Raw genomic sequence first — 26,729 nt, 5'->3', positions numbered from 1 at the left:
CCAAGCCATCGATTATTTCACCTAGAGCTATTTGATCTAATAAATAATATGACCCCAAAAATATTTTCTAATACAGTTAACCCAAATACCCAACTAATCAAATCACTAAAATATACTTCAGAGTCATTTCAAAACAATTTAGCAGATCTCCCACACTCCTTAACAAATCTAGAACTTGGTCTCTCATATTCCAGAGATTTATCGCAAATAAGGTATTTAAAATCTCTTGTCGCTCTAAAACTCTCAATCAAATTTGTGTACTTTTCTTTTGATGACAAAAAACCAAATCAGTTTCCAGATAGTCTAACACTATTAGAGTTGGGTACAGATTCGATCTCCTATCTTTTACGTTCCTATACCTGCCAAGGTGGTGTGCATCATAAAAAATTTCAAATCAATAACACTTGGATACCAAAAAATATAAAAAACTTGATACTTTGGGGAAATCCAACATACATGCGACAAAGTCAAGAATCTTTAATACCCCAATCGATATATATACACAACTCGAATAAAAATTTAAATGAAATCATAAATCAAGATCAAAATTTATTTTTAGAGAAATTCAGAACTTTAAATACAACCAAAATGAAAAAAGTTTATAAAAATATATTAAATAAATATATAAAACAAAACAACCTAATAAATTAAAAAAATAAAACAAATTTATAAACATTGTTTCAAATTAAAAAAAAAACAATAGAATAAAATGTTTTGTAAAAAAAATTATATTTTTGGTTCAAATAAAGAGAAATAAATTTTAATTTTTATTTAGTTAAATTTAATGTTCTTCAAATAGATAATTGAAGATAAAGATAAAGTAACAACTATTCTTTAATAATCAATTTTCTTTCTTTTTAAAAACAAAAAGAATAAAATGAAAAAATATAAATTTAATATAAATAGTTTATGTCAGAACTTCTTAGATTTATTCCTCACTGTTTTGTTTTGCAATGTCAGTACAGGTCTGTTTTTTTCATCATATTAAACTATTTATATCATCTTTATATAATTCAAATTATAAGATTTGCAAATAGAAAAAGAAGAAAATCGGCCACACAAGAATACAAAGACAATTCAAAAAAGATAAAGAACGAATCAGGACAGTTATTTCATGGTTTCAAGATAAAAGAGATAAGAGCAAAACCTATAGTTATAAAATAAAATTTAAATGTTAATAAATAAACTTTAAAAATAACCATTATTATTTAAAAAAAACTATGTATTTTTTTATTTTTTTAAAAAACAAATATTTGTTTATTTAAAATTGGGTCAGTAGCAAAACTGGCGTGTTTTATCCGTATGTCAGCAATGATGTTGCAGACTGGGGCGGTGTGTATCATCATACAATTTTAAATATTGATATACAAATGTTTTTTTTTTTTATTTATTTTATTTGTTTAACTTACTATTTGAGTTGCTGCTTAATGAAAAATAATTATTTAATTTTTTGTTTTTATAGGTTTTTAAAAAACGAAAATTTTTTCAGAAACGCAAAAAAAAAAAAAAAAAAGTTTTTTATTTTTTCATTTTTTGTTTTTTTATAAAATATTATGTAATTTTTTTTTACATTAATTTTACAAAGTTTTTAAAATATTTTTATATTTGGCCAAAATTTATTTTATTTTTTAAATTTTAATCTATCAAATAATCAATATATGCAATTTACATTCATTACCATTACTATAAATATTAAAAATCGTTATTTCACTAATATATCACTGTTGTGTTTAAAAAAATAATATGAAATTATTTTTTTTTCTTTAAATGTATCCAAATTTTTAAAATAAAAATAAAAAAAGTGTTAAATATTAAAATGAATAAAAATATTAATATTATTATTTGTTATAAATACATGTTTGAACAAAAAAAATAATATTCATTGAACAAAATTTAATTAATTTTATTTTACTTTTATTTTTTTTTATTATAAAAATAACTAAAGTAATCTCATTCTAAAAAAATTTTCTTCAAAACCTAAAAGAAGTATTTTTTCAAAAATGAGAGGGGAGAGGAAACTTAGATTAATCATTCATTTTTTTTTTTATTTTTTTTTTATTTTTTTATTTTTTTTTTATTTTTTTTTTCAAATTTTTTTCAAAATTTTTTATTTTTTGCTACCTTATACGTCATATAAAAAAATATATCAAAAATAATTTTATTTTTATATATATATTTATATATGTATCAAATATATATATATAAATAAATAATTTTATAATATTAAAAAATATTAAAAGAAAACTTTTTTTTTTTATTTTTTTATTTTTTATTTTTTATTTTTTTAATTTTATTTTTTTTAATAATTTTTTTTAATAATTTTTTTTAAAATTTTTTTTTTTTGTATTATAATAAATTAATTAAATAATTATCATTTTTATTTTAGTAAAGGTTATTTGTGTTTAGTTGTATCAAATTCTCTTTTATTTTTTGTTTTTTTTTTTAAAATCATAAAAGAAACCATATTATAAATAATAATAATAATATTTTATTAAAATAAATATTAAATAGACTGGATTCTAAAGAATTTTTCAATAATATTGGTAATAATAATAATAAAGGAGGTGCAGAAGAGGAGGAAGTTATAGCTAGAGAGGAAGAAGCTTTAAATCAAGAAGAAATATTTCCTAATAATAATAGTACAGAAGATATATTACCAAATATTTTAGAAAATAGTGGTAGTGAAATTAGTAGTACAAGTAATCAATTTAATGTTTCACATCTAGTTAAAACACCCCCAGTAATACCCTTTACAGATTTAGATACATTTTCAGATTATGATTTAAACTCTGAACTATCATTAGAAGAAATCAATAATAATAGTAATAATAATAATAATACCTTTGTAACTTTAGATATAAATAATAATAGTAATAGTACCAATAATAATTTAGATTATTCAGAAACAAAAGTGGATACTCAATTTAATCTTGACTCAACATCAAATAATACCACAACAAATACATTAAAAAGGAGTGGTAGTATTGGTAATAGCAGAAAAAGAATTAACTCTGTTGGAGAAGCAGCATCATCATCAGCAAATCATTATATCGGAGCTAGTAGTTTAAACTCTAGCATTATAAATTCAGAAACGGAATCTAAATTAAAGACATTACATAAAAATAAGAGCAGTGATCACCACATGGGTCATCAAAAGGGTATTGGTATAATGGGTTCGAATAACATAAATACCTATAACGATGACGATGAGGATCACCCAAATAAATACAATACCGATAATAATACAGGAGCAATCCTAACTTCATCACACCACCGGGATGGAGATGATAATAGTGATGATGATGGAAGTGACCAAGAATCCGATATCCATCAACCATTAACCCAAGCAAATTTTTATAAAGTTTATGAAAATCATATGAACAGTGTTCCAAAGAAGAAATGTAAGATAATAATAATAATAATAATAATAATAATAATAATAATAATAATAATAATAATAATAATAATAATTGTAAAATTTACACATAAACTAACTTTATATTTTTTTTTTATTATATAGTTGTATATCTATTCCCAGTTTGGTTAGAAGAAAAATTAAGGAAATTTGATGATCCAATTATAAGAGCTTGTCAATTTTATACAGGAAAACCAATGTATTATTTTAGTTTATTTATTACAGCTTTAGTAGCGGTAGAGATTGCAATGATAGCACCCTTTTTTTTATTTATTATAGGCCAAGATACATTAGCTACAGAATTTACATATTTAGCATTACTTTTGTCATTAATTTCACAAGTGCCAAAACGTTTCCTTTGGCGTTTCAGACCATATATGGTAAAGAGAGCGAAAACAGTTAAAAAAGATATGACATCCTCATTTCCATCACGTGCAGTAACCTGCTCAGTTGTATATAGCTATGCAGTAATATGGATCGCCACATATTATCAAGATCATCAAAACACAACAGTCGAGTGGTGGATGCCAATCATGTTTGTTTCATGGGTATTGTTATCTTCATTTGCACGTATCAATTTAGGTGTACATTATCCAAGTGATTGCGTTGGTGGGGTTATTCAAGGTGCTATAGTTTGTATTGCTGGCACTGCTTTTAGAAAGGTTGATATAGTCGGTTGTCGTTCTTGTTGGGATGATTCTTGCTATGCTGCTATAGATTCTGCTCAAGAAATAACGTTTGCTCATATGAGCCGTTTAAATTTTATAATGCTAGTATCTTTAGTCTTATTGTTTTTAGTTGTACCAATAGTTTCCGTTATGAAGCCTGTCGATTTTTGGTCAAAATGTGATCGTGTCTATGGTATGTTGTTCCCAGCCATCGCTTTCCAATTATTATTGCTTTGTCCAAGTAGTTATCATTTAGGTGGATCTTTATCGAAGCCACACAACCCACATTGGTATTCTTATATATTTGGTGGTGTTTTAGCTTTATGTGCAACAGTAATTATTACACTATCTATTTCATTCAATACAATTTATTATCAATATTTATTAACATCATCCATTTTTTTTTCTATAGTTAATACCAGCAAAGGCTAAAATTGATGCAAAATATTCAATTGTTACATTTTGGGTTTTATTCATAGTTTTAGCAGGATCATTATTTTCATGGAGATTAGGAATGATAGGTTAATATAAATTTTATATTTAAAAAAAGTTTTCAAATTAAAATTATAAATAATAATAAATTCAGTAAAACAATAATAATAATAATTATATAATAAACTCAGTATAATATTAATTATTAAAAAAACAGATAAAAATTTTAAAAAATAAATAGGTAATAGAGTTAAAAAATTATAATAAAAAAAAAATTCAAAAATAATTCAAAAAAAAATTCAAAAATAGTTTTGTATTTATTATCATTTATTCATCTTTCATTTTGCCACAAAACTAAAAAAAACAAATACCTTTCAATAGCTTTTTAAAGTATACCTATTGTTATGTATCATCTATAATACCTTTTATTATAATTAAAAAATATAATAATATTAGATTATCATAAAAAAAAGAAATTATTCATTAAAAGGAAAATTTCTATCTGATAGATTTCCTTTTTGAGTCTATGGTATCATAAAAAAAAATTTAATCTTTTATTATCTGAATGCTGTGTATCGTGTGGTTGATAAAAATTGTTTTGTTGTTTTATTAATTTGTATTCAAACTTGTGTGATATAAATAATTTAAAACAATTATTATAATTCAAAAATATTATAAAGAGAAGAGAATTAAATAAATTTATATATTTATTTATTTTCAATATACAGGGTTTATATGTTGTAGAAATTGTAATAAAAATAGAACAATAAATAAAAATAAAAAATGTAAGTCCTATAAATCAAATTTATTGTAATAATTTTGTTTTTAAAATAAAATCTGAGATATATGAAAAATAAGAGGGGTAGAATTTTAATATTTTTGAATTTTTAGTTTATTTATATTTTTATGTGTGGGATGTTTTTTTTTTTTTTTTTGTGTGTGTGTGTTCGAGATTTATTTTGCATACAACAATTACTTGACATGTGTGATATTCGTGTTTTTTTTGTATTCAAATAGTATTTATTTAATTAAGATAAAAAAAAAAAGTATAATACTTTTTTATTTTAAAAGTGTTACTACCAAATCCTATTTTTATTTTTATTTAAAAAAAGAATTTAAAAAAAACAAAATGACATAACTAAAATAGCAATTGCTAATGATATAAAAATAAAATTGGTATACACAATTTACTCTGGTGTGTCATTAAAAAAAAAAAAAAAAATTTTAATCACAAAATAAAATAAAAAATAAAAAAATAGAAAAAAAGATACCAATTAAATTGGGCAATATTTGCAGCTTGGGAACAACAAAAATAATTTTTTTTTTTTTATTTTTATAATATTATTTTTATAATAAAAAACACACATGAGTCAAGGCGCGTTCATATGATCCGTGATATAACCGACAAAAGGTAATTATGAATTTTTTTTTTTTTTTTATTTTTATTTTAATTTTTTTTAATTTTTTTTTTTATAAACATTTAAAATAAAAATAATAAATAATTTTTTTTTTATTTTTTTATAAATTTATAATCATATACTCCCAAAAAGAATATTTCTAATTCATCCAATAGTTTTTAGATAGTTAAAAGAGTAGTAGTTTGAAAAAGAAATTTTTAAAAAATTTTTAAATAATTAAAAAAAAAACTAAAAAACTAAAAACTATTTTTTTTTTAAAATTTTTTTATTTATTTTAATTTTTTTCATTTTATATCACAATTAATTCGTTGATAACTGCATCGTTTTCTTTTTCTTTTTTTTTTTTTTTTTTTCATAATCTTTAATACAAAAATCTCAATTACTTTTAAAAGTAATAATCACTAAATAAATTCTTTGTATTATTTAGATAATATCACACATATACATATATAAAAAATAATGGACACAACTACATCATTCCCAAAAGATAAAATTAAAATCTTATTATTAGAAAATATTCATTCTGCTGCAATTAAACAATTCAATGACCAAGGTTTTCAAGTAAGTAGTATTTAATGGTTTTGTGATAAATCATATCTAAAACTATAATTAACTAATTTTATTTTTATTTTTTTTCATTTCCTTTTTTTTAATTTATTTTTTTAAAATTTTAAAATTTTATATTTTTCATTGGATTTTTTTTTTTTTTTTATCTTTTTATTATTTTTTAATTAACAATTAATAATTAATAGGTAGAATCAATTTCATCATCATTACCAGAAGAAAAAATTATTGAAAAAATTAAAGATGTCCACGTTTTAGGTCTTAGAAGCAAAACTAAAGTCACTGAAAAGATATTAGATGCAGCCAATAGATTATTAGCAATCGGTTGTTTTTGTATTGGTACCGATCAAGTAGATTTACATGCCGCTGAAAAAAGAGGTATCCCAGTTTTCAACTCACCATTTTGCAACAGTCGTTCAGTAGCCGAGTTAATTATCGCAGAGATCATTATTCTTTCAAGAAAATTAGGTGATCGTAGTAAAGAAATGCACGAAAAGAAATGGAGAAAAGAGTCTAAAGCTTGTCACGAAATTAGAGGTAAATCATTAGGTATTATTGGATATGGTCATATTGGTAGTCAACTCTCAGTATTGGCTGAAGCTATGGGTATGTCAGTTTCTTACTATGATATTGCTCGTCGTCTTCCATTGGGTAACTCTAAAATGTGTCCAGATTTAAAGAGTTTATTAGAATCAAACAATTTTATTACCTTACATGTTCCAGATACTGAACTCACTAGAGGTATGATTGGTGAAGAAGAAATCAATACAATGAAAAAAGGTACCTACCTCTTAAATGCCTCACGTGGCAAAGTAGTTCAAATCCCACATTTAGCCGCTGCTCTTAGATCTGGCCATTTAGCTGGTTGCGCCGTTGATGTTTATCCAAGTGAGCCAGAAGCTAATTGCGATGATTGGGAAACTGAACTCCAAGGTTGTCCAAATACTATTTTAACACCACACATTGGTGGCAGCACAGAAGAAGCTCAAGAAGCTATTGGTCTCGAAGTTAGTGATCTCATCATTTCTTTCATTAACAGTGGTGCCTCCGCTGGTTCTGTTAACTTCCCAGAAGTTACCATGCCATATAGTCCATCAACTCATCGTATTCTCAATATTCATAACAACAAGCCTGGTGTTTTAAGAGTAAATAGTGACAATACATTTTATAAAATCATACAATAGTGGTTTTATATGGTGTTTTTTTTTATAGTTATGATTGTTTAATTTGTTTTTGTGTAGATAATCATATATGTGTTTTTTATATATACTTTGTTTTTTTTTGTATTTAACTATCAACTTTAAATTGTATTGTCAATAGGGGTTAAAGAAAATATCAAAAACAACAACAACAACAACAACAACATTACTATCAATATCAACATCAACACCCATCCAAACCCATCCAAACCCATCAATACCCATCCACACCTACACCAACATCAATTCAAAAACTCTATTTAAACACCATTCGATTATTTAAAAATAGTTGCAACATTATATTCATATATTATAATTATATCATTATATCCATATAATATTATCTATATAGTCATTTATCATTATATTTATATCCATTTACATATCTATATATATTTTTGCATTGTTAAATTTATCAAGCAACCAATCACCACCCAATATCAGCTTTTATTATAACAACCCAACTGCGTTTTATTGGAATTTTTAGTTTTTTATTTTTTCAAATTATCGTCATAACTATAATTTTTTTTATTTGTTTCACTTTTAAATATTAAATATTAATAATAATTTCACTTTTCTCTTTTTTTGTCTTTATCTTTCCTTTCTATAATTTTTGTGTATTTTTATTTTATTTTTTTTCCTCAAATAATAAACAGGATATCAATAATATTTTATCAGAATTCAATGTATCTGGTCAAGTACTTTCAACAAGAAAACAAATTGGTTATATTATTGCTGACGTAGATTCCAAGGCTTCCAAAGAAATTAAAAAGAAAATCAGCGATCTTCCAAACTCTATCCGTACCCGTATTCTCTATTAGATATAATTCATTAGTTAAATTATTAATTTAATTTAATATATAAATTTATAATTAATAATAATAATAATTAATAGTAATAATAGAAACAACAGTAATATTAATATATAATATTATTGTCCAGTTCTATTTAGTACTATTTTTAAAATATCTATCCATCCAAAAAAATCCAAACCAATTTGTAAATTAGCAAATCAAAAAAATATAAAAAAATAAAGAAATAAATTAAAATATTATTTATTTAAATAAAAAAACAAATCAACGCATTAAAAAAAAGGCTCACAGCATCTGAATCTATCTTTTTTAAAAATTATGATAATTTTTTTTTTTTATGAAAAAAAAAAATCAAAAAAATCAATAAAATCAAATTTTGTTGATTGTCTCACAAAAACCCATTTTTAACTCATAAAATGCGGTTTATAAAAAAAAAATGAATTAAAAAACTTTTTTTTTTTTTTTTTTTTTTTCTTTTTTTTTTATTTTGTTTTCCTAATATATTTTATTTATTTATTTATTTATATATTTATTTGTAAAAATGAAATTACTTGTTTTATTATTACTCGCTTTTATTGTTTTGGTCAATGGTCATGCTGTTTTGTAAATATCAAAAAAATAATACAAAGAGCCAAATAAATAAATCGAAAAAAAGAAATACACCAAAAATAAAAAATAAAAAAATAAAAAAATAAAAAAAAAAATAAAAAAAAATAAAAAAACACTCAACCAAATAAAAAAAACACTTAACAAAATAATTTATTACAAAAAAAATAGATAATAATAACTATTCGATTAATAAAATTATTAATTGTTTATTTTTTTTTATTTATTCAGAGTTAAACCAACACCTTTTTCAAAAAATCCATCAACTGCACAACCATGTGGTGCAGGTACTCCACAAACCACAAATACTTTAGGTAAAATTTGCAGAGGTAAAACTAACACTTTTGTTTGGGATGTTGTTGTTGGTGATGGTACTGGCAAAGTCACCTTTAAACTTAGCACCAAAAACGACAAAAATAATTTTGATGTAACCCTTGGCACTTCAGTTGAAAACCCAGATAAAGTTGGTACTTTTTCACTCCACGTTGACATTCCTAAAGATGCACCAGAGGGTAATTTCCTTATTCAAGCTTCTTCCTCAACAAAATGGAATTCATGTTCATTCGTTCAAGTTACTGATGATTGTACTGAAGATGAAAACCCAACTACTGAAGTCCTTGCTTTTGGTACCGGTGATGCTAAATTCTGTCAAATGAAACTTGGTAAAAGCGTTGTTGTTCCAGTTGGCACTGTTCTTACTGAGGCAGATGATGACACCAAAGCAGTTTTCTCTAGAAATATGAATAACATAAATGTTATTGGTACCAATACTTCCGAATGTGGTTCCTTATATAAACCAATTTTATGTGATACCACTTTCCCATTAGCCCCAGGTTCCGATGGTAAACCAGTTTACCAAGTTAGTTATGATGATTGTACTAGTTTCATCAAAACTTGTGATGTATCTTCACATATTGACCTTTACCCATGCGGTATCTACAAAGCTGGTTTGGAAAATTCTTCAAGCAAACTTACCATCTCTGCATTCTTTGCTATTTTAATTTTTTCAATTGTTTTATTACTTTAATTTTATTAAAAATTAATTAATTAATTTGCTTAAAACAATTAATCAAATAAAAATCACCCGAAACCTTATTTATTTATTTATTCAAAAAATTAAATCCCTACTTTTTTTTTTTATTTTATCGATTTTTTATTAAATTTTTTTTTTTGTTGATTTTTTATTTAATTTTAAAAATTGGTGATTAAATGTTTTGTGGGTTTTTTTTTTTGTAAATTAATAACATTACAATGGAAAAAAGAAAAAGAATAACTTTATTTAATCTGGAGGAAGAAATAAATAAAAACAGAGTTTCTAAAACAAAGGATAAATCAAAAAAAAAAGAAACAAATCAAACTAAGACAATAATACCAAATAAAAAAATAAATAATAAAAATTATTTTTTCAAATTATCAGATAACTATATATTAAATGGATCTTCATTATTTAGTGACGAGGTATTTTATGTAAATAGTGATATTAATAAAAAAGAATATGGTAGCATTTTCTGTAAAGACAAAATTCAAATTGGTGATGGGATCAAATGTGAATTTTCATATCAAATACTAGAAAAGAAATCAACAGATAGTTTTTATTTTATTATTCACAGCTCAGAAAATTTCTCTTTTAGAAACCTTGGACTTGGGTCAAAGGATAGTTTCATAGTGGTTAAATTTACATCAATGTTTTCGTCCAATGATCAGTTTTCATTTTTATCAGCAGAGGTCCTCAGTTCTCAAGTAAAAAATGGTACATCAAACTATTTATCAATGGGGTCAAAAAGTTTTAGTAATAATTTAAACGATTCAAAATATATAATCAATATTTCATATAATAGAAAAGCTTCAAAAATTTCGATACAATTAAACAGTGATGAAAAATTAGAAAATATAAAGATACCATTTAAAATTCCATCAAGATGTTATTTTGGGTTTGCAATAGAGGAATCTTATCATTTTCAAAAAAATCTAATCCATTTTTGCAATTTATCAATATAAAAAATTAAAAAAAGTAAAATAAAATGTAAAGTTTTTTATTCTCTTTTTATATAAAAGTACAACAATTATTTAATTCTTTTTTTATTGACTTTCGAAATAGATAAATCTATAGGGAAATTGAGGTTTGAAATGAGAGAGTTCAACGAGTTTCCAATCAATATTGATGGTTACTTTTCCTTGATCTGAAATTTCTATCATTTTGAGATATGGGAATCTTTTTTTTGATAGGTGTTTAAACAATTCACTTACTGTATTTTGGATTGTAGTTTCGAAACATTTGTTATCACATAAAGGTTTATTGTCTTTATAGTCTTTTTCTAATTGAGTTCCCAGCGCATTATATACCAATGTTAAAGAAAACTTTTCTAAATAGATTGCTCTTTTTAATATTTTTAGAAATGGAATTACATATTGTAGTTTTGTTGTTTGATCTATTATAAATTCTAGTGAGGTGATTGTTTCCTGCTTATTCCTTTGTGGATGTGAGATGAATGAATGCAATACAAGTTCGGGTGGTATTTCATCCACTATTAGAGTAAATTCTGGTACCCTACACATATTATAGCTTGTGTGATAATATGTAAAGAAATCCATGCAAGTTGTACTGATATTTTGAATGGTTACAGTGTTGATTTTTAACATGTTCAATGCATTTAATCTTTTATCCTTTCTACCATTGTAACCATAGAGATGAATATAAAAGTTTTTGCCACAGTTCTCTTTCGTAAAATCTTCAAATGATTGCTTTTTAATATTAAATTCTTTTGGATACGAGTTTAAATCTACTTGACAGTATTCATAATCATTTTTATTTTCTAAATATTGATCCTTCAAATAGCCATACAGGTCACGGAACCCACGAAAAAATTCGCAAAATCTATAGAATGGAATGCTTTTAATTGTAATGCTCTTTAATGATTTTATAGAATCCAATATAGCAATAGAGTTAGCATCTAATTCTGTCATACCATGTATTTCTAATGTTTGTAAATTTTTGAATATCTTGAGAACTGAAAGAGATGGGTCTATAAATTTGGAAACTGAATAACAAAGAAATTTTACACTATTTGGATTTAGCAGGGAGAAGTTGTGGAAATTATCCTCTTTTATATTATAAATACATTCTCCTATATCGATCGGGATTGTTGTTGAATTATTCATATTCTCTTTAACCACGTAATAAAATTTCTTACATACTAGCGCTAGGTTTAATTTTCTAATTTGCATTGTGGAAAAATCGTTTAATAATAAACACACTATTTTTTTTAATATGTTGTCCGGAAAAGTTGTATCAATAATACTGAATAGTAGCGGAACTCTACAAATCTCTTCTTTCTTTTTATAATAAAATGAGTTTTTAACAGTTTCTTTAAAAATGGGTACCAAGTGCTTATCCAAGAAGCTAAAGTCCATGGAAACTATAAGAATATCCAGTACTGATAAAATAAATTGTTGTTTTATTTTTTCTTTATTTATATTTGAAAATAAATCGTATATAAATTCTGGATGTTGTAAAAATTTGTTTTGTCTTAAAACTTGAAAAGAATACCTGTAAAAACCAAGCATTTTTTTTAAATTCTTTTTATTTGTAATAAATGGTAGCATTACATCTTCAACTTTGAATATTGACCCTAGTAGAATCTTTTCTTTTAAATCCATTTTAATAGTTTTTAATTCGAAATAATATTGGATGAAGGTGAACAGATCGATTAGTTTTATGTTTAGTTTTTTGCATTGCGATATTATTTTTGGTATTGCAATTGATAGATCTACATTCTTGAATAACCTTACAAAATGTATTATTTTATATTTTTCATAATATTCTTTTTTATTACTATAATTCCCTCTTGCATTATCTAAAAAAAACCTGATAAAATCTAACATTACTTGAAAGTTAAATTCATCTAGTTTTAAAAGTGTTTCAATGGTTTCATTAAAGTCCCTTATTAAGCTGAATTGGTTCCCATAGTTTATAAATAGTTTGGGGTCTCTGTATATTATTGATAAAATTTGATCATATAACTTTGATTGTATAAACGGTGTAATTGATATAAGTGATAGTAGAGCTTCGTTTGTATTCAGGTATAAATAATAGGTATAGGTTTTATAATAAGAGTCTGTTCTACTTAGTGGTTCATTTCTTTTTACAAGTGTTGATAGTTCTACCAGAAGGGAAATATATTCTAAATATTGTCCCTCCTTTATTTTAATTTCTAAAGGATACCCCAAATATATAAAAAATCTAATAACACCTTCGTTATTGTATGAAAAACACTTTCTTTTAAGTTCTTCTTCGTGTGGGTCATCCTCCTTATCTTCTTCCTCTTCGATATCCGGAACATTTTTAATTTCTTGGTCAAATAGAAGGTTGTGATATTCATTGTCATTGTATATACCATGCCACTCTTTGTTTAAAAAAAATGAAAAAAATACTTCGTAAACCCCATTAAAAAAAGCAACAATTCCTTCTTTATAATCGTGGTACCCATCAATTCCAATAATATCTCGAAATGATAGCAGTGAAAATAATAGGTAGAGTAATTTGAAATCTTTGTCAAAGTGGTCATTTTTAAAAGCATTAATAATAAATCTACAATTTTTCTTTACATGATCTACCATTGTTTTTAAAATTTTAATTGAAAAAATCTATTTTATTTAAAAAATAAAATTAAATTAATATATATATATAAATGATTTTATATTTGTTTATTTTTACTTACAGTTTCGAAATGTTGTTTGTTATTTTTAATAATCCCATAGACTCTATGATATTCGTTCATTTTTAAACCATATTCTACCCATTCGGTTATAATTTTCTCGAAATTGTCCCCATTACCATAGTTGAAGTACAAATAGTTTTCATAAGATGAAAATACTATCATTTCATAATATTTAAATGAGTCATATCCTTTTAATTTTACAAAAATCCTTTTTTTATAAAAAATATAAGTAAATTTTTAAAAAATTTAGTTAAATTAATTAAATTTAATTCTTACTTGAAAATGTTTTCTAGTTGTTGTTTTGTTGGATAGATGGTTTCATTATTGAAATCTAAATAGTCAATGAAACTTTGGAAAAACCTGTTCTTGCTTTTATTTTTTGGAACAAATTGTCCATATTCGTCATAATATTCCCCTTTATTACAAAGAAGATAGTCACATATTTTTTCAATATCAAAATTGTCTAAATCAACCAACTCCATGCTCTTCACCATTTTTTTTTAATTCTATTGTAAATATTGGTATTTAAAAAAAAATTTCTTCTTTTTCTTTATTTTTTATAAATTTGTTTTTTTTTTATTTTTTTTTTATTTTTTATTTTTTTTTATTATTTTTTTTTTTATTGTTTTACTATTTAAGGAATTTTCAATGTGTGTTTTTTATTATTTTTTTTTAATAATAAAAAGATTACCTTTTAAAATTCTAACTACTACATTCTTCCACTTTTTTATTTTATTTTAAAATTTACAAACAAAAAAATATTTTTTTTTTTATTATTTGGATGATCTATTTTCAAAAAATAATTCGTTTTACATTAATTACCAAAATCTAAATTTTAAAAAAAAATTATATGGTTTTTATTTATTTTTTTATAATGTAAAGCTTTTAGCTTTTTTATTAAAATAGATGTATTTAAAAGGAAAATTTACTTTAAAGTTATATAGCTTAACTTTTCTCCAACTAATATAAATTGATTTCTTAAAGTAGTCTGATATTTCGATTGATTTAACATTTTTAAATTTCTCTGAAATTGATTTAAATAATAATTCTACATGAAACTCAATGATTTTATCTATATTTGGACTTTGGCCACAGGAGCAATTTGAATGAATGTCATCATCTTCGAGTAAACCGTCACACTTTGCATCATATTGAATCTTTAACGAAACCTTTTCTAAATTGGTGGCATTCTCTAATACTGATAGCATTGTTTGAATTGTTGATATATTACAAATTTTGCTTACAATAAATTCGATTTCTAAAATATTTTCTAGTTTTTTATATTGTCTGTGTGTTTTAAAAGATTCCAATACTTTTTTATCTGGTCTTGTACTTAACTTTAATGAAAAACTTGGTACCTTGCCTAAATGAAAACTGGGAAAATAGTGTAAAAGGAAATCCATACAAGTGGTCTCTATCTTTTTATATTTGATTATGTGAATGTGGTAATTCATTATTTGATTTAATTTGCAGTCGAATTCACCTTTATAATCTTGAATGAACAAATGGAACTCTTTCCCATAAAATGTGTTTTTATACTCTTCAAAGGTATCAACTTTAATATTTAATTCTTTTGGGAATGACTCGCAATCAATTTCATAAAAATCTAGATCTCTTTTAGTTTCTAAATACTGATCTCTTATAAAACCTTGAAATGCATTGAAACCTTGAAAGAACTCGTTAATTCTATTGAATGGCAAAACATTGATTTGAACTGTTTTAAGGGTTTTAATTGAATCGAGAATAAGCAAAGTACTTTCATCCAACTCGGTTAAACCATCGACCTCTAATTTTACCAGAGATTTAAACATTTTTAAAATTGAAAGATTGGGGTCAAAGAAACTGCTTACAGAGTACTTTAAATACTTTACTTTGGATGGCACCAATAATGAATAGCCATTTAAATTATCTGATTTGATGTTGTAAATATTAATACCAATATCGATTGGATATTGAAGTGATGTATTCATTTCTTCAAGAATGATATCTCTAAATTTTTTTGAAACCAAAGAAATTGATAGTTTTCTTATTTGATTAGTTGATGGATCTCGGATTAAAAACAAAAGAATTTCTTTTAAAAGCTCATCCTTGAATACATTAGAGCCTGGAGTTGGATCTGAATCATAACACCACTTTCTTTTCTTTTTAAAATAAAAAGAATTTTGGAGCTGCTCTTTATAATTTTTATATAAAAATCTTGTAATTAAGTTGAAGTCGGTTATTGTTACTATATGATCTAACATTGATATTACAAATTGCTTTTTTATTGGCTGATTGGTAAAGTCACCATACAGATTTTTACAAAATGATGGATGTTGAATAAATGAATGATGCTTTAATACCTGGAACGCTATTTTATAGAAATCTATAAACAATTTCATTTTATCTTTGGTTGTTATATATTTCAAAAAGTGCTCTTCAACTTTGAAAATGGAAGACAATAGTATTTTATCTTTTAATGATAGATGGATCATTTTTAATTTGAAATAGTATGCGACGAACCCAAACAAGTCGATAGGCTTTAAATTTAATTTTTGACACTTCATATTAATTAGGGGTATTGCTTCGGCCAAATCAATATTTTTGAACAATCTGACAAACTGCACAATCTTATTTCTGAAATATTGCTTTTGATTATTGTTGAATTTTCCCTTTAAACTATCGATAAAAAACTTTACAAATTCGGAAAACACTTGATAGTTAAACTCGTTATTGTTTAATAGACACTCGATTGTTGAACCAAAGTCTCTTTTTAAATCAAAATAATTGTTGTAGTTAAAAAAAAGTTCTTTTTCCTTTGAGATGATTGGATAAATTTGACTATATAGCTTTTTTTGAACATAAGGTGTAATTGTGATTAAAAGTAGCAGTGATTCATTTATATTTTGGTTTAAATAATAGTTGTAGGTTTTATAATATGTATCATTTCTCTCCAATGGAACCGTAACGAAATCTTTTGACAGCTCTAGCAACAAAGAAACATACTCGAAATATAAACTTTGGTTGATTTTAATTTCCAATGGTGTTGATAAATATATAAAAAATCTAACGACCCCTTCTGTATTGAAAGCAAAACATTTCTTCTTTGCGTCCACTTCATTTATGCTTAAATCTTCAACAATAAATTGGTTACTGTTTTCTAATAACTCATCTTGGCCCAAGACATCTTCTTCGTCACCACTATTTTCGAAATAATTCTCCTCATTTAAATCATCTGGTAAATTTTCATCGTATGATTCTCTAACAGTCTCTTTCTTTACTTGATTTTTATTTTCTTCAATTACACTTCTATTTCTATATTCATTTTCATTATAAATGCCATGCCATTGTCTATTTAAAAAGAATGAAAAAAAGACTTCGTATACACCATTGAAAAAAGCAATTATACCTTCTTTAAATTCTTGATAATCTTGAATACTGATTTTACCTCTGAATGATAGCAGTGAGAATAACAAATGTAACAATTTGAAATCTTTTCCAACACTATTATTTTTATATGCGCTTATAATATAACTAGTATTCTTTTTGGTATATTGATGTAACAAATTTAAAACTTTAATTGAAAAACTCTTTAAAAATTAAAATAAACTATTAATATTTGCTTATATTTTTATCTCGATCTATAAATCTATATAAAACACAAAAAACACCTACATGATCAAACCAGTCTAAATTATGTTTTATAACCCCATATACCCTATGATACTCTTGCATTTTTAAACCTTTTAAAAAAAATTAATATTAAATTATAATTTATAGATTATTACTACTATTTAATAGCAATAATTACTTACAGTATACCAGCCATGAATATGTAATTTCCTCTTTTTCTTCTTTGTTAAAATTAAAATTTAAATAATCATTGTAGGATGATATTAAAAATATTTCATAATATTTATAGCTATCATAATTTTTTATTTTGGTGAAGATTCTTTAAATTTTAAAAAAAATGTGTTTAATAAAAAAAATTTAAATAAAAAATGAAAAAAAATAAAAAATAAAAAATTAAAATAGTAGTAATGTTATTACCTTTTTAATTTATGAAATTGTTCTTCAGTCGGTTTTAAAATGTCATTATTTGAGTCCAAATATTCTAAAAATATTTGAAAAAATCTATTTTTACATTTATTCTTTGGAACAAATACACCTTGGCTATCAAAAAAATCACCCACATCACTGAGTAAATACGCAGCCATTCTATCTAAATTAAAATTATCATGATTTATTAAATCCATTTAATTATATTTATTACCTTTATTATATTTTAACTATTTTTAACAAACTAATATAAAATTGAAATAGTTTTTGTATTTTTATAAATAAAAAAAAAAAAAATATAAATAAAAACTTTTTATTAAAAAATAATCACCCACAGGGGTTTATTTATTATTTATAGATATTTTATTAATATCTCTAACACACTTTTAAAAAAAATCCATCGTAATTGTAGCTTATATAAATAATATTTTAATATTATTATTATTATTATTATTATCCTCTTTTTATTTATTTTAATGATATATTATTTTATTTTATTTTAAAGAGAATAATTTAAAAAAAAAATTATAATTTAATTTGATTCTTTTTTTTCTTTTAATTCTTCGTTAATTTCCTTTGCACCTTCAACAGTCATCTTTCTGAGTTTTAATGGTCTATTATCTTTTTTGTTATTATTATTATTATTTTCTTCTAAATCCTCTTCATCTAAACTGAGATCTTCGTCATCGCCACCTTTTTTATTACCACCATTTGGGTTTTTGCTATATGAAACATGTTTTCTATATTGTTTTTTTTCGATATTTTCAATGATTTGTTTTAATTCGGCTGGTTTAAAGCTATTTATTGATTGTTCGATTGAGTTGATATTTTTAACTAATGGAGTATCGTTTGAAACTACTTGTAATGATTCCAAGTCGATAGCATTAACGAGGTTTGATTCTTTTTCGGTTTTGAATAATGATACTAATAAAGTGTTTTCTTTGACAAGATCGACAGCGACGGCTGGTCCTTCAACAGTAACTGATTTGATATCAGTAGAGAATTGTAATCCATTTAAAGTTAAAACGTAAACGATTGGTGTATCTTCAACAGTTACAAACAATTGATTTGATGAGGCGTTATAACATTGTGGAATAGTAATTGCACCAGCTTGTTTATCGTTGAAATCGACTGTTTGTAAACATTTACCGCTCTTCCAATCCCATAATTTGATAGTACCATCACCTGAACCGCTGACCATTAATTCTGGTTTATTTGAAAAGACTAAAACCTTAGTGATATATTTAGAATGAGAAAGACAGAATCTTTCAATATCGAAACAATTTGGATAATGGCTAACTCTAATTTTTTCGTCTCTGTCGGCTGATAATAAATAATTGAAACATTTGGTGAATTGAATATCGACAATTGATGAATAATGGCCAAATGCAAGATTCTTATCATTTTCTCTGTCATCGTGTTTATTTGATTTGTCACTTGATTCAACAGCGATAGCATTCTTTGAATCATCAACTAAAGAAAATCTAAAAACATCACCACATTTGTCAGATACCAAAATTTCGCTATCATCTTTATTTAAAGTTGCACAAATAATTTTTTTATTTACATTACTAATAGTATAAAAATTAAATTAATATTTTGTTTTAATATTAATATTTAGTTTTATAAAGATACATACATTGTTTTATAGTTTTTAAAATCTGTAGTATCCCAAAGTTTGATTAATTTATCTGAGCTTGATGTAACAACAAATCTATTATCCTTGCTGAATTCAATTGATCTAACCATAGCAGTATGTTGTTGGGTTTTATCTAAATTAATTAATTTATCGTTAACATTGTCATAAAAATAAAATGTATTATTGATATTGAATGCTGTAAATTTATTATCTGATGAGTGAGTAATGCTTGAGATTGGGATTTTTTCAATGGCTGACATCTTGTATATTTTTATTTTCCTTTTAGAGGTTTTAATAAATCTGTAAAAACTAAAATAAAATTACGAAAAAAAATTAAAAAAAAATTTTTAAAAAAGAAAACTTTTTTTTAAATTTTGGTGAAAAAAAAAAAAAATAAAAATAAAATAAAAATAAAATAAAATAAATAAATTATAATAATTGTTTTAATTTTTATTTATTTGTTTCATTTTAAATATATCATTCCCTATTATATTTATGATTTTAAAATATTATTTCTATATTACAAATATTCATAAAAATACCTGAAATTCCATAAATTGGTCTTATAAAAAATAAAATAAAATAAAAAAAAATAAAATAAAATAAAAAAATAAAATAAAATAATATATATTATGTTTATATAAGCAAATCAATTGCCTTATTTAAAATTATAAAATAAATGTGGGTGGTGAAACAAAAAAAAATAAAATTATTATAAAAACTGAAAATATTATTACCGTTATAGTTTATTCGTTATTTTAAAATAATTTATTTTTAAATTTTTATTTTTATTTTTTTTTTTTTCAAAAAAGCTTTTTTTTTTTTTATTTTTGTCCTCAATGAAAAGATTTTTTTTTATTATCATATTATTTTCCAATACATTATAATAAAATTATATTTTTGTAAATTTGCAATAAAAAATGGATCCAGTCGAAACCAATACAGCCAATGAACAAATTGTCTCACCATTAAAACAATCATCAGCCAATGTTGAAGGTGGTGAATGTGTTACAAATAAATCAGAACTTTTCCGTAAGTTTTTTAATATTTATAATTTTTTTATAATAAAAATAAAAAATAGTTTATTTCATCAACAAATCAAAAAAAAAAATATATTTTTTTTTTTTTTTTATTTATTTTTATTATTTTTAAATATGTTTACTAATTGTGTTCTTTAAATAATTTTAGGTTCTAAATTAGAAAGCCCAAATTGCCTCTTCTGCAATGAAAAGCTTCTTGGTGCCTACGTTTACCAACATTACATTACCTGTACCAAAGTTTTCCTTAAAGAACTTCAATCAACTTTCATCCCATCATCAATTCTTTCATACTGTATTGATAAAGAATTATTAGAATCAGTTTACACTCCAGTCTATGTCCAACAACTCCAAGCTTTAATTAACCAAATGAACGCCCATCTCCAAACTATTCAAAATCCAGTTGCTGCTGCACCAGCCACCCCAGCTTCACCAGCTCCATCCAAAAATGACAAGAAAAAGAAATAAGCAAACCAATCAATAATTAATCATATGTATTAAAAGTAACCAATTCCTAAAACTGTTATTTGATAAATTCACCTAGAATTATTTTTAAAAAAGTATATTTTATTTTAAAAATATACTTTGTAAATAAAAGGTGAAACTGTAAAAATTAATAAATTATTTTTTTTAAAAAAAATTAATATTACAATTGTATTTTTTTTATTTTTTTTTATAGAACATTCATCTTTATTTAAATTTATTTTGGTAATATTTGCAAATAAAATAATGCGAACAAATTGTCGTTTGAATTTTTTTTTTTTTTGCACAAAAATGTGACATAATGATGATTGAAGAAAATTCAGAAAAAAAAAAAAAAAAATAGGAAAAATAAAAAATTTTTACGAGAGAGTGCACACCATATTGTTTTATATATATAATTATTTATTATTATTTTTGCATTTTAATTTTATTTCTTTTCTATTCTTTTCTTTATTTTCTTTTTCTTTTTCATTTTCATTTTTTTTTTTTTTTTTTAAAAAAAAATAAACAATTTAAAAATAAATATTGGGTAGAAAATAATAAAGATGTGGAAATTAGCATCAGCAGCCACTTCGAAAAGATTATCATCATTTTCAAATAGTAATATATTATATGGTATAAATATTAATAATAATAATGGTGGAAATAATGATAAAAAGAAGGAAAAGAAACCAACAGAAACAACTAATACCACAACAACCACAGCACCAAAAGTCACAACCCACATAAATGATGAAAAGAATGTTTTGTTAAAAAAGTTACAGTTATTATCAAAGAAATCAACAGATGACATAACACTAGTTGGGGTTAACAATAGAGATATTAACCATATGACCCGTTTATTGGCAAATTCTGGTATTTCAGTTTCAAAAATAAATAATAAGTTATTATCATTACAAATTAATGAAAGTGAGGGCCAAGCTAGTGATGGTAATGGTAACAACCAAGGCCATTTAAATAGTGGTTACAATAATAGCACAGTATTGAATAATGGTAAAAATAATAACAGCATACAAGATTCATTATCATCTTCATCAGGATCAATTTCTTCAAGTTCATCATCCTCTTCATTAGAAAATACCAAAACAATATCATCAACATCTTCATCAGCATCCTCATCACCATTAAATAGTTATAGCGAAAATAAAATAAATAGTAGATTTAATTCAGAGTTTAATGAATTTAGGGTATTAGGTAAAGGCGGGTTTGGTATTGTTTTTAAATGTTCAAATATTTATGATGGCATGGAGTATGCGGTTAAGAGAATCAAAGTTAATCAACGTATCCCAACCAAAGAATTGATGGAGGTTAGAGCTATGGCTAGATTAAACCACCCAAATATAGTTAGATATTACAACTCATGGATTGAGGAAGAACCAACACACAAGCACACAATAGATCACTATGGCGAATCAAATAACTCTTTATTTGACCATAATGATAACCAGGATTATACGCCATCATCTCTATTGGCAACATCAGAAAACTCTGGAACAATTACATATATAACCAACAACAACAATAATAATAATACATTTAATAGTACAGCATCTAGCGATTTTACAAATTACTCACTAAATGAAAAAAAATATTCGCTATATATTCAAATGGAGTTTTGTAAATATGGATCACTTAGAGATTTATTAAATGAAAATAATAACATCAAATCAATCAATAATGGTATTACCACAAGTATTGAATTGGGATTAAATGCATGTCGTGAGGTTTTAAGACAAATTTTAATTGGTTTAAAATATATTCATTGTCAAGGTATTGTACACCGTGATTTAACACCAGATAATATATTTATATGCCAATCACCTTTTACCATAAAGATTGCAGATTTTGGTTTAGCTACTACAATTGACTCTTTAAAGACAAGCGAAAATAGGAAGGGATTAGGAACTTATCTCTATTCAAGTAATGAACAAGAACAAGGTGGAAACTATGATCAAAGAACCGATCTCTATAGCGCAGCGGCCATATTCTTTGAAATGCTCTCACAATTTAAAACTACAATGGAAAGATCAGCAACCTTAACCAAATTAAAAAATACACTTTCGGTATCACTCACAAGTCCTCAATTGAAACTACAATATCCAAAAGATGCAGATTTCATTGATTGTTTAATTCAACCATTTTTAAATAGGCCCAATTCAAACCAAATTCCAATGGACAATATTTTAGATTTCCCACCAACCTTAGAAAATTTATTAGGGTTTAAAAATAATATTGAAGAAAAACAACAATATCAACAATTTTCTTTACTCCTAAATTAAATTTTATAAAATAAAACTGTACATTTACTTCCCTTTTTTTTAAGAAAATAATTTTGTTTTTTATAAAAAAAGTTTTTATTTTTTTTTTTAATAATTTTTTAATTTGGGTATATTAAAATTAATTAACAAATCCTATAATATTATTTAAAAATTATTATATTTTACCTATTTGTTGCTATATTGTTTTATTATTTATTTACAAATTATTATTATTATTATTATTTATTTTAATCGTCATCAGATTGATAAGATTCATCAGATGAAAAGTCTTCGCTATTATAGCCATCATCGTCGCTGCTATCGCTTTCATATTTCTTTTTGGTTTGTTTATTGGATGAGGATTTTGACGATGAGCTTGATTGGGGTGGTGAGTTTGTTGGAGTGGTTGCTGTTGTGGTTGTGGTGGTGGTTAATTGTTTATTTACATTTTCATTGGACTTTTTATTTTTATCAGCAGGGCCTTTATCATTTACAAAAACAAATGAGACAATATCTTGACAAGCAGCAGCTACTTTGGGGTCTTTTAATTTATCCATTTCGAATACATGTTGCCATGAATTTAATTCGTTAATGGAAAGTGTGTCTCTTTTATGTTTTGGAATACGAGCTGATGGAGCACATTTACAACTGAGCATGTCATGAGTATCACAGATTGTATCTTCTCTATAGTTAAAAATATCTTTAAGGTCTTTGGTGTCAAAAGCTGGTGAATTTTCAGAATCACCTTCAGTGATACTGGTTGAAAGGGCTTGTTTGGTTAATTGACGTTGGAAAATTTTTTCTTCGATTGTGCCAGTTGTAAAAGTACGATAAATTGAAACTACTTTCTTTTGACCTTCTCTCCAAACACGAGCCATAGACTGAGCATCATTGGCAGGATTCCAATCAGCATCGAATAGTACTAAATGATTTCCACCAATAAGATTTAAACCAACACCACCTGCTTTACTACTTAAAAGAAAAGCAAACTCTGGTCTTTTGGGATCGTTATAGAGATCGACTAATTGCTGACGCTTGGCATTTGGTGTTGAACCATCTAATTGAAAGTATGCATATCCACGAGTTTTACACATAATTGCCAAAACTTCCAAAGTTTGGGTATAATTTGAAATGATAACAACCTTATCGCCAGATTTAGAATCTCTAATTTTGGTTAAGAGACGGTCAACAAAGAGTAGCTTGCTAGAGTATTGTGGTTGGAATACCTTTGGGTTCCATTCTTTTGGAAATAGTGAAAGTACAGATTTATCGACTTCGGTTGGGGCTTCTTTATCTGGTAAGTATACAAGCTCTGCACAGTTTGATAGTTTTTTTAAAGTTGTAATTAATGGTAAAGCACCAGAGGCAGAGGCAAAACATGAATCTTTGGCTTCTTTAATTAAATGACGGTAAATTGATTTTTGAAGGTCGGTAAGTTTACAAAATACTACATATTCAACCTTTGGTGGGAGGTATTGGGTATTTACAATGGCAGTACGACGGAGAATAAATTGGCCAGTTAATCTACTTAACTCAGCAGATCTTTCACGACCAATTTTCCTTTCTTCCTCGGTTGCCTCGGGGCTTCTAGATGCAACAATTGGTGCATCATATACATTTTTGAAAGTTGCTACATTTTTAAGGAGACCTGGGTTAACAAAATTAACCATGGCATAAAATTCTGTTAAATCATTTTGGATTGGGGTACCAGAAAGAATAACTCTACGAGGTGTTGGAATCATTGATACAGCTTTAGTGGTTTTGATCTCGGCATTCTTTAAACGATGACCTTCATCACAGATTACCAAACCGATTGATGAAATCTTGCAAACATCTTCACAATAGATACGAAGTTGATCATAGGAGATTATCAAAACATCTGCAGGTCCAAACTCAAGTTCAGAAAGTTTGGCTCTTCCGGTTTTTGTACTTTCACCAATAGCAACTGTATTTATACCATCACCCAACCATTTCTTAAGTTCTTTACACCAATTGCCGACCAAACTACATGGTGCGACAATAACAGCCTTTTTAGCAGTGGGCTCACCTTTTGGCCCTTGTTTTAATAGAGTCCACAAGATTGTAATGGCTTGAATTGATTTACCTAAACCCATATCATCTGCTAAAATGCAACCATTTCCTTTAAAGCCACCCCTAAAGCCTAATAGGCAATCGAAAACAAATTTTACACCCTCTCTTTGATGAGGTCTTAATTTAGCTGAAAGAATTGGATCTACGACAACATGGATTCTATTTTCACCAGTCATATCGACTGGGGTATATAATACTAATGAATTTGGTGCCAATGGGTTGTGTAATGGTTTGGTTAAACGTGCTGCTTTTTCCATGCCCTTTACTGGTACCTGAAACCCTTTGGGACGTCTTGCTGCTGCCAACATTAATTTCTTTTTCTCTTTTTTCTCTTCCTTTTTCTTTTGAATGATGCTGTCGGTCTTTAAGAAAATTGAACCATTCTTGTACTCTTCCTCGCTAACTGATAAAATAATTTTAATCCATTTATTACCAATATTCATGCCAAAATCCTCTTGAAAATAAACTTCTTTTTTTTTAATAAATACTTTTTGAAATTCTCTTTTTTCGTCATCATCTTCGTTTGATCTAGTTAACCCAGTTCTACCAATCTGTCTACCCTCCATACTCTGAATAACAGCTGAATCATATGAAACCTGTAATATACCTGTAATTAATAAAATTATAAAATTAATAATTGTTCCTTTTTTTTTTTTTTTTTAAAATTAAAATTTACCTAAACCGTCATCTTCTTCTGTTTTTTGTGTATTTTTATATTTAATTAAAAAGTATAATGGATCTGAATCAGGGTTCATTCTAGAATTCTTGCCCTTTTTAGTTTCTTCTTTGATAATAACCTCACCACTACTTTCATTTGAGGTGCTGCTAGATTCGTTTGATGTGGTTTCTTTCTTTATTTGATATTTTAATAAGTGATTGACTACTGGCATCGGTGCTTTCTTTCTTCCTTTTTTACCCTTTTCCTCCTCCACATTGATCTCTATTACTTCTGGTAAATCTAATCTTATTTTTTTATGTTCATATTGTGCTGATGGTGCATGAGATCTCTTCATTTTTTGATGGAAGTGTTTATTATTAAATAAAAATTAAAAATTGAAAATTGAAAAAAAAAACTAATATTTTTTGAATTTAAATATTTTTTTTAATTATTATTTATATTTCTAAAATTTGATTATAAAACTTTATTAAATGTTATTTTACTGAAATACTATTGTTCGTTTTTTTATTATTAGAAAAAAGTATATTTTATATATATCACACTGCTGTTTTGCAATTTATTATTCGTTTTTAAAAAATTAAATGAAGGAAAAAGGATTTTATTAAATACAATGTAAATATATACAAATAAACACAAATATAAATATAATACTAAAATAAATAAAGTTGGTTA

General features: G+C 24.9%; 11 protein-coding genes across 11 annotated transcripts; 7 read left to right on the top strand and 4 right to left on the bottom strand.

Annotated features, from left to right (window-relative positions):
- The first annotated feature begins 31 nt into the window (after positions 1–31).
- DICPUDRAFT_92881 (uncharacterized protein) lies at positions 32–718 on the top strand. The gene has a single exon (XM_003292445.1). It carries the CDS (start codon positions 49–51, stop codon positions 649–651), a length of 603 nt encoding a protein of 200 aa, XP_003292493.1. The 5' UTR covers positions 32–48; the 3' UTR covers positions 652–718.
- Positions 719–2,845: 2,127 nt separating this feature from the next.
- On the top strand, positions 2,846–4,609 carry DICPUDRAFT_40655 (uncharacterized protein; the record flags this gene model as incomplete). The annotated part of the gene is made up of 3 exons (XM_003292444.1): positions 2,846–3,401; positions 3,521–4,416; positions 4,496–4,609. Coding segments are annotated over 3 exons (1,566 nt in total), but the record flags the coding sequence as incomplete, so codon positions are not given.
- Positions 4,610–6,058: 1,449 nt separating this feature from the next.
- On the top strand, positions 6,059–8,782 carry DICPUDRAFT_57993 (3-phosphoglycerate dehydrogenase). Its single transcript, XM_003292443.1, has 3 exons — positions 6,059–6,494; positions 6,686–7,642; positions 8,353–8,782. The coding sequence occupies exons 1-3, from the start codon at positions 6,393–6,395 to the stop codon at positions 8,515–8,517; spliced, it is 1,224 nt and encodes a 407-aa protein (XP_003292491.1). The 5' UTR covers positions 6,059–6,392; the 3' UTR covers positions 8,518–8,782.
- Positions 8,783–9,010: 228 nt separating this feature from the next.
- On the top strand, positions 9,011–10,224 carry DICPUDRAFT_95627 (uncharacterized protein). Its single transcript, XM_003292442.1, has 2 exons — positions 9,011–9,111; positions 9,346–10,224. The coding sequence occupies exons 1-2, from the start codon at positions 9,050–9,052 to the stop codon at positions 10,139–10,141; spliced, it is 858 nt and encodes a 285-aa protein (XP_003292490.1). The 5' UTR covers positions 9,011–9,049; the 3' UTR covers positions 10,142–10,224.
- A 141-nt stretch (positions 10,225–10,365) lies between these two features.
- DICPUDRAFT_83102 (uncharacterized protein) lies at positions 10,366–11,112 on the top strand (the record flags this gene model as incomplete). The annotated part of the gene is made up of 1 exon (XM_003292441.1): positions 10,366–11,112. One exon carries the CDS (start codon positions 10,366–10,368, stop codon positions 11,110–11,112), a length of 747 nt encoding a protein of 248 aa, XP_003292489.1.
- An 81-nt stretch (positions 11,113–11,193) lies between these two features.
- On the bottom strand, positions 11,194–14,326 carry DICPUDRAFT_157204 (uncharacterized protein; the record flags this gene model as incomplete). Its single annotated transcript, XM_003292436.1, has 4 exons — positions 11,194–12,447; positions 12,904–13,515; positions 13,875–14,040; positions 14,109–14,326. 4 exons carry the CDS (start codon positions 14,324–14,326, stop codon positions 11,194–11,196), a joined length of 2,250 nt encoding a protein of 749 aa, XP_003292484.1.
- Positions 14,327–14,701: 375 nt separating this feature from the next.
- On the bottom strand, positions 14,702–18,067 carry DICPUDRAFT_157203 (uncharacterized protein; the record flags this gene model as incomplete). Its single annotated transcript, XM_003292435.1, has 6 exons — positions 14,702–15,973; positions 16,511–16,580; positions 16,818–17,401; positions 17,529–17,554; positions 17,627–17,763; positions 17,862–18,067. 6 exons carry the CDS (start codon positions 18,065–18,067, stop codon positions 14,702–14,704), a joined length of 2,295 nt encoding a protein of 764 aa, XP_003292483.1.
- Positions 18,068–18,414: 347 nt separating this feature from the next.
- On the bottom strand, positions 18,415–19,781 carry DICPUDRAFT_6958 (uncharacterized protein; the record flags this gene model as incomplete). The annotated part of the gene is made up of 2 exons (XM_003292434.1): positions 18,415–19,441; positions 19,510–19,781. Coding segments are annotated over 2 exons (1,299 nt in total), but the record flags the coding sequence as incomplete, so codon positions are not given.
- Positions 19,782–20,429: 648 nt separating this feature from the next.
- DICPUDRAFT_83098 (uncharacterized protein) lies at positions 20,430–21,014 on the top strand (the record flags this gene model as incomplete). The annotated part of the gene is made up of 2 exons (XM_003292440.1): positions 20,430–20,541; positions 20,698–21,014. The coding sequence occupies 2 exons, from the start codon at positions 20,430–20,432 to the stop codon at positions 21,012–21,014; spliced, it is 429 nt and encodes a 142-aa protein (XP_003292488.1).
- Positions 21,015–21,574: 560 nt separating this feature from the next.
- Positions 21,575–23,308, top strand: DICPUDRAFT_83097 (uncharacterized protein; the record flags this gene model as incomplete). The annotated part of the gene is made up of 1 exon (XM_003292439.1): positions 21,575–23,308. One exon carries the CDS (start codon positions 21,575–21,577, stop codon positions 23,306–23,308), a length of 1,734 nt encoding a protein of 577 aa, XP_003292487.1.
- A 41-nt stretch (positions 23,309–23,349) lies between these two features.
- On the bottom strand, positions 23,350–26,391 carry DICPUDRAFT_50468 (uncharacterized protein; the record flags this gene model as incomplete). Its single annotated transcript, XM_003292433.1, has 2 exons — positions 23,350–25,985; positions 26,055–26,391. 2 exons carry the CDS (start codon positions 26,389–26,391, stop codon positions 23,536–23,538), a joined length of 2,787 nt encoding a protein of 928 aa, XP_003292481.1. The 3' UTR covers positions 23,350–23,535.
- Between the last annotated feature and the right edge of the window lie 338 nt (positions 26,392–26,729).

Source organism: Dictyostelium purpureum (assembly GCF_000190715.1).
Source record: "Dictyostelium purpureum unplaced genomic scaffold DICPUscaffold_346, whole genome shotgun sequence".
NCBI lineage: Eukaryota > Evosea > Eumycetozoa > Dictyosteliales > Dictyosteliaceae > Dictyostelium > Dictyostelium purpureum.
This window is presented reverse-complemented; position numbering and strand designations above follow the sequence as displayed.